Source organism: Nannospalax galili, unplaced genomic scaffold (genome assembly GCF_000622305.1).
Source record: "Nannospalax galili isolate Female #2095 unplaced genomic scaffold, S.galili_v1.0 scaffold652, whole genome shotgun sequence".
Lineage (NCBI taxonomy): Eukaryota > Metazoa > Chordata > Mammalia > Rodentia > Spalacidae > Nannospalax > Nannospalax galili.
In genome coordinates, this window is record NW_008332152.1 from 1,417,175 (window position 1) to 1,425,025 (window position 7,851).

Sequence of the window (7,851 nt, forward strand, 5' to 3'; positions counted from 1 at the left end):
AGCAGTTAAGAACACTGACTGTTCTTGCAGAGGACCCAAGTTTGAATCCCAGTACCCACATGGCAGCTAACAACTGGCTGTTACTCCAGTTCCAGGGGATCTGACAGCCTCTTCTGTCCTCCAAGGGCATTGCGTGACATGGGCGCATTTACCCACATGCAGGCAATACATGCCTGCATGTGTGTAAGTGTGCCTATGTCACATAATGCCTGCAAAGGTCAGAAGAAGGCATTGGATCCCCTGGGACTGGAGTTACAGATGGTTGTTAGGGAATGATGAAAAGTGGGTGCTGGGAATCGAACCCAGGTTCTCTACAAGAGCAGTCAGTGCTCTTCACTGCTGAGTCACCCCTCTAGCCCCGGGAACGTTCCTTTTAGCTCTTGTTATTTGCCCTTAGAGGAGGAAGAAATTGGGCCCAGGGAGCTGAATCGGGGGGTTCAGAGCTTCCAGATGTGGGCTTTCTGCCTGAGCAAGGTTTCCTGACCTATTGGTTGGACTGTAGATACCTGGTCCTCAGCAGTCCCTGTGGGTCAAAGGGGAGGGGAACCGAGGTGGAGCCAGGAACCATTGGATTTGGGATTGAGTCTCATTTAAGAGCCAATTTCACAGCACAGGCCCTGGGCAGGTCTGGCCTCTAGTTCTCAGAGGCGCAGCTGAAATGCTAGGGTTTGAGGGAGCCAGGGCCCTTCAAATACCTGCAGCCGCTGAGAACACCTGCGGCACAGCCACCTTATGCCGTCTGAGAAGGTCTTTTTCCAGTGTGGGATGGCAGTCCCTGCTGTCTCATCATGCCTGACCATGCTCTTCCCTGGTTGTCCCCAGGACGACCACGGCTACATTTCCCGTGAGTTCCACCGCCGATACCGCCTGCCTTCCAGTGTGGACCAGTCTGCCCTTTCCTGCTCCCTGTCTGCAGATGGCATGCTGACCTTCTCTGGCCCCAAAGTCCAATCTGGCCTGGATGCTGGCCACAGTGAAAGGGCCATTCCTGTGTCTCAGGAGGAGAAGCCCAGCTCGGCACCCTCGTTCTAAGCAGGCCTCACCTTAGCTGCCCCCTGAGGCCACTGACCCATCAAGCTCAGGGACCACAGCAAAGGGTCTTCCTTCCCCTTTCCTTTCCTTCCTTTCATCCATCTTTTCAGATGGGTGAGGGTTTGAGAGAGTGGCTCAGTGAACCAGGGGTGTTGGTCTGAGGTGATGCAGGCTCAGGGTGGCCCAGTTCCAGCACCAGTCAGTCAGAAGGAAGGACTGCATGGCACTCTTGAGATAAGACCTTGTCCTGGCATGTAGCACCCGAGCTCTGCTCCAAGGGCTGAGAACGCCCCTCGCCAACCCCTGGCCGCCCCTCCTGCCGCCTGACTGTAGTTCCATGCACGGGGCTCCAGCAGCCTGGTCCCTCTATGTAGTACTGCTCCTGGGGACCCCGGTCTCCCACGAGGATGCAGCCCCTGACAGACAATAAAGAGCACGCACAGAAGCAACTTGCAGTCTGGTCTTGTGTTGTCGCACTTTGGGGTGGAGGGATGGGAGGGGGGCACCTGGGAGGGTGAGGTGGACATCTCCTACCTGCCCCGAGAGGGTTTTGGGTATCCCGTCCTTCCTCCTGAGCCCATGGTCCCCTCCACGGCTGGCTCTGAAGGCTGCGTCCTAGCCTGTGCTAGAGGTGCTAGAGGTGCCAGGCTCCTGCTTCCCTCATCAGAACAGACACAGGACCTTGAATCAGAACTTCTACCCAGAGCCACCTCTTGCCCCCCACCCAGGATCCCGTTGGGGGGGGGCTTGTATGGAGCACTGCCTAACACTGGGATCGAGGAAGCAGCCAGGGGGTTCCAGGAATGGCACCATGACCACACAGTCCCTGCCAATGCCGTCAGGCCTTGGGGATGCCCTGGTGCCCAGAAGGCTCAACACACACACTGCATTTTACAGGCATGATACACACCACTGTGCACACACACGCATACACATATACTATGCTGCGCATGCACAGCACACACACACTGTTCACCACATGCACGACACACACTAATGCACATCACACATCATAAATGCACCCCACCCCACACACTGCTAGGCTCAGCAGGATGGCCTTTGGATGGTGCCGGCATCCTCTTCCTGGATGAGCTGAACCATAGCCTATACTTTAGAATGGCTGTCTTTAAGGAAGGTGATTAAAGTGAAATTAGGTGATCATGGCAGCCCTGACCAGCCTGTGTCCTTCTAAGAAGAGGAAAAGCAGGACAGAGGCCCACACAGCCAGCCAGCCCAGAGGACACAGAAAGATACCACCCACAGTCAGAGAGAGGCCTCAGGCAGAACCAGACCTGATCCTGACTGCACCTGATTTCTTTCCTGACCTGCCCCCTCAGTTCCTGGAGTGTGTCAGGTCAGGAAGCTTCCCAGGACAGTCCCAGGCATCCTGAGCCTGAATTATTCACTCTGGGACCTACAAAAGGATGGGTTAGCCAGTATCCCTGAGTCTGAAACTCAAGAACCACCCACAGTACTTTGCAAATCCAGCCTGCCCACACTCTCCCAATCAGAGTCTGGTGGGCAGAGTCCAGGGACCTGCCTGTTCTACAATCCTGTGCTGGATAGCTTTAGTGTTAACTTGACACACGTGGGTTGAGGGAGCCTCAACTGGGGAATTGCCTCAATTGGACTGGCCTGTGGCCATATCTGTGGGGCATTTTCTTGATTGTTGAGTGATATTGAGTGATGTGGGAGGGCCCAGCCCACTGTGGGTGGTGCCACCCCTGGGCAGGTGGGCCTGTGTTGTATAAGAAAGCAGGCTGAGCAGGGGCCAGGGGAGCAAGCCAGTAAGCAGCGTTCCTCCATGGCCTGGGCTCCGGCTCCTGCTTCCAGGTTCCTGCTCTGAGTTCCTACCTTGGGCTCCCGGATGAACTGCGACCTGGGAGTTGTAAGATAAATAAACCCTTTCCTCCCCAAGTTGGTATTGGTCAGAGTGTTTTGTCACAGCAATGAACAAACTAGGACAAATCCCTCCTGGTGACCCCCAAGGCCAACCAGGGGGGAGATGCTGAGTTACCAATGGTTGCTTCCCCAGTGGGGGAGCTTGAGAAGTCTCCCTGGACCCTGCTTTGCCTCAGCTTCTAGCTCTCATGTTCATATCATCATCACCACCATGATGTCAACATCACCACCACAATGGCATCACCCCCACCATGATGCTGTCATCACTATCATCATCATCATCACCACCATGATGACATCATGCTCCATCATCACCATCATCACCACCATGATTACCATGATTACCACCATGATTGCCATCACTATAATGACATCATCACCCATCATCACCACCATGATGATGTCACCATGCCATCATCATCATCACCACCATGATGACATCATCACTCCATCATCTTCATTTTCATCATCATTGTCATCATCACCACCATGATGACATCATCCCCCATCATCACCATCATCATCTTGTCATTGCCAACACATGATGACATCATCATGACCATCATCATCACCACGATTATGCCATCACTATCACACCACTACTATGAAAATATCATCGTGACCACCACCACCATCATGATGACATCATCACCATCACCACCGGTTTTTTTTTTTTTTTGGTTTTTTTTGAGACAGGGTCTCCCTATAGCCCCAGCTGTCCTGGAACTCACTATGTAGACCAGGCTGGCCTTGAACTCAGAGATCCACCTGCCTCTGCCTCCCGAGTGCTGGGACTACAGGCTGTGCCACCACGCCTGGCTACCACCACTGTTCTCACTGGTCTAGTTTTCTTTCTGTTGTTTCAATAACAATGAACAAAAATAGCTTGGGGAGGAAAAGGTGTCTGGATGACACTTCCAGATCACAGTGCATCACCAAGGGAAGTCAGGGCAGGAACTCAAGCGGAACTTGAAGGTTCATGATTAACCAGCTTTTTTTTTGTCTTTTTGAGACAGGGTCTCCCTGTAGCCCCAGCTGTCCTGGAACTCACTCTGTAGACCAGGCTGGTCTTGAACTCACAGAGATCTGCCTGTCTCTGCCTCCCCAGTGCTGGGACTACAGGCGTGCACCACCACGCTCGGCAGTTAACCAGTTTAAAAAAACATATTTTGTTATTTTTATGTGTATGAGTGTTTTGCCTGCATGTATAGAAGTGCACCACCCACAGAGATCAGAAGAGGGCGTTGGATCCCCTGGAACTGGAGTCAGTTCCAGTTAAGGATGGTTATTAGCCACCATGTGGGTCCTCCGGAAAGCAGCCAGTGTTCGTCACTTCTGAGCATCTCTCCAGCCCTTAGCTTTCTTTTCTTTTTCTCTTCTTTTTTTTTTTTTTTGGTCTTTTTGAGACAGGGTCTCTCTGTAGCCCCAGCTGTCCCAGAACTCACTATATAGACCAGGCTGGCCCTGAACTCACAGAGATCCACCTGCCTCTGCCTCCAGAGTGCTGGGACTAAAGGTGTGCACCACCACACTCAGCCTGGTAACTAGCTTTCTTATACCACCCAGGCCCACCTACCAAGGGAATGGCACTGCCCACAGTGGGGTGGGCCCTCCTACATTAATTAATAATCAAGACAACCCCCTACAGACGTGCCCACAGGCCAATCTGATAAAGAAAATGCCTCTTTTTTTCAGGTGAGTCTAAGCTGTTTCGAGTTGATAGGGAATGCTAACTGGGACAGTCACCATCATGATGACGTCATCGTCAGCAGCAGCAGCATCGCCGCAGTCCTGGAAACTCATCAAGGGAGCTGCTACACCTGACAGAGTGCTGCTACTCGGCAACCGGCAGCTCTGAGGCAACCTACCGGCAGCCTTGGCTTGGTCACACATGTGAGTGAGAGAGCCCTAGTTTAGTAATTAGTCACTTGCCTCCTGTCCCCTGGGGAAGGTTGAGCTGGAGTCCACTTCTGCTTGCCCTCAAAGCCAGGAGTCCAGATCCCCAGGTGGGATATTACAGTCACGGGAAACCTGCTGGTGGGAGGCTCCAGGAAGGAGGATCCTGCCCTGTTCTGTTGGGGACTTGCTAATGGCTGCAGGCTAATCTGTCAATCCCCTTGCCGATCAGATTCCCAAGCCAGGTCCTAGGAAGGTGCTGGACTAGGTGACCGGGGGCATCCTCACTACAGTCTTCTGGTCTTCCAACCACTTTTGAGTCTCAGTCTCACCACCAGGTGGCAGCAGAGGCCGTGCCTGAGCGACCAGTCCTTGGCCCACATGAGCTCTGGAGCACCAGCCTTAAAGGTCACCTTCACTGGTCCAGGAGACAGAGCACCTCCATAAACAACTGCAGGGCCTGGTTCTGGAAGCCTCTGGGCTATGTGACAAGGAGCTGTTGGAGATGTCCTTGGCCTCAAGAGTCATGGCCAGCCCTGGAGCCTGAGCTGGGGTCACACAGAGGCCCTATGGGGGCCCATCCTGTTTCCTTACAATAAGCATTTTATGTATTATCTGCCTGTTTGAAAACAATCAGTTGAAGGAGAGGTCATCAGATGCAGGCCAGCACTGTTGGCCTGGGCTGCCTTGGTGATGATTTCTGTGCACAGTGACGTGAGCCGGGCTGGGCCCCAGGGGTTCCAGCTTCTTCCTAGGAAGCCTCTGGCAGAGACTGTCAGAACAGCCTTCTTCGGGCCACAGCTGCTGAGATCCGTGGGGGCTGGGCAGGAAGGACCTAATAGGCAGCACCAGCTAACACAGGTGTTGAGGCCACAGGGTGAGAGATTTTGCCAGCCAGAGAGGGCATGCTGCTGCCTACAAGAGTGCTGGACCCACAGGGACCTTTGCTCCCATGTGGGACAGTCCCAGTTTAAAAGGAAGGGTATCAAGGGAGGGTCTGCCCCGAGTACAGCAGCCTTCTCTGCAGGATAGCAGTTTCCTCCCCAGGCCCCCCAGCATACTCTTCCCTTAGGGATGCTTGTGAAGGAAGCCCCACTCGGGCTGGAGGCTGAACAAGAGGCAGCTCAGCCCCAGGCTGCAGCTATCAGGAGGTCCCTCCGCAGCTGCTGGCCATCTGAGAGGTGGGGAGCCCAAGGACACGGGATTTCCTCCAAGATTCCTGGCTGGGGACCCAGTTTACTGGAGAGGCAGGCAGACCCCAAACCTGTGTGTTCTGGCTGCCATCAGAACGGGGGAGGGGAGGGGATAATTAATCATGCAGGTGCACATGTGTATGTGTCTACAAACACGCATGCATTCACAAGCACAGACGCACAGGCACACAGAGCTCCCCTCCCCCACTATGGCTATGGCCATGTTCTGTTGCTCGGCTCTTATTTAGCTGGCTCCTTGTATGTCTGATTTGTCCTTGAACTTGCAGCATATAATCACTTTGTTCCTGTTGTTCTGCCTTGAGGAAATAAACCTCTACCTCATGCTCAAGGGCATCTGAAAGTCACTGGAAAGGAAGGGACACGAGGGCAGAGGTGGCTACCATCCAGCTACTCTGGCCCAAGCTGTGAGCTGGTGCCTGTGCCTCCACTGTGAGGGAGAACTCTAGTTAAAAAGCCATCTGCGGGCTGGAGAGATGGCTCAGCAGTTAACAACACTGGCTGTTCTTGCAGAAGACCCGGGTTCGAATCCCAGCACCCACATGGCAGGTAACAACTGTCTGTAACTCCAGTCCCAGGGGATCCGACAGCCTCTTCCGACCTTTGTGGGCCTTGCACGACACAGGTGCACTTACCTACATGCAGGCAATACATGCATACACATAAAATAAAAATAATAAATAAAATTAAAAACAAAACAAAAAAAGCTGTTTGCTCAGAACCCAGCTTTGCAAAGGTGGTGCTGGTGTCTACACGGGGCTCCTGGCATTGCAGGCTCACAAGTGGATGGCTGGGGAACGGGGACACGATCATAGGAAAGCACATTAGATCTGGAGGGCCAGGTGAGTAGAAAGGACACCCCAGATGCCACCACAGTTAGTGGGGGTCCCCAGGCTCCATTCCAACCCTGGTGCTATTCCCTGATGGTGTTAAAGAGGAAGGGGCCGTGCTGCTCGGTGGTCATCACTGACAAGTGGCAGTGGCTCGGGGGTGCTACATGGATTTGAACCTGCAGAACAGTGCTGGCGTTCCACACAGGGGTCCACTCAGGAGTCCTCCAGTAGGTGGGCTGCTGGTTGCGTGATATACAACAGAGTTAAATGTGAGGCCTGAGCACCTATGGCCTGTGGCACATGAATCCCAACTGTCTGCTCTGGACCACTGGCTTGCTCTCGGGACCTACCCGCTCACCCATGGCTGCTGTGAACTGGATTTCTGTGAAGTCCCCCACCCAACTCCCTCCCTGAGGCTTTGAGAGGACTCCTCCTGCCTCTTCGGCTCCCGTGGCCGCAGCGCTGTAAGATGACGGAGCACTGCGTGTTCTTATCAAGGTACCGGGACTGGGCTCAGGGCACCTGACCCAGGTGATCAGGACTCCAACTTAATTATCAAGTGAAGACTCTTCTCTTTACAAGGTTACACATCTGGAGTCCGTGGTTTAGAAGTTGGACATACCTTCTTGAAAACATGAAACCACTCACAAGTATGGATGACATCCCTGGGTCACCCTGTCCTTGCCTTTGAAGCCACAGCATATATACCATTGAGCCTGTCCTCTTAGGAAGTCCATGATGCCAGAGTACAGGTACCAACATGTTTAAGGGTGAAGAAACTGAGTCCCAGAAATGTGTAGGGTGGAGGACAGCAGACCTGGGCAGTGGTTCAGCCTCCAGCTAACCAAACTGGATGCAAACACAGTGACCAGGAAGTGAAGGGCTCTGAGTTCCTGGAGTCTTTTGCGAGAAGATCCCAGGATTCCTTCACTAATTGAAACAAGTGGCTTATGATGCATTTGATTTAAAAATAAGCC

At 53.3% G+C, this 7,851-nt stretch overlaps 1 protein-coding gene across 1 annotated transcript in view; it reads left to right on the forward strand.

Annotated features, from left to right (window-relative positions):
• The window catches only part of Cryaa (crystallin alpha A), a 3,618-nt gene extending 2,586 nt beyond the window's left edge, over positions 1-1,032 (forward strand). Inside the window, 1 exon segment of the mRNA XM_029560767.1 lies at positions 823-1,032. Coding sequence (XP_029416627.1) covers positions 823-1,032 — 210 coding nt within the window.
• The last annotated feature ends 6,819 nt before the right edge of the window (positions 1,033-7,851 follow it).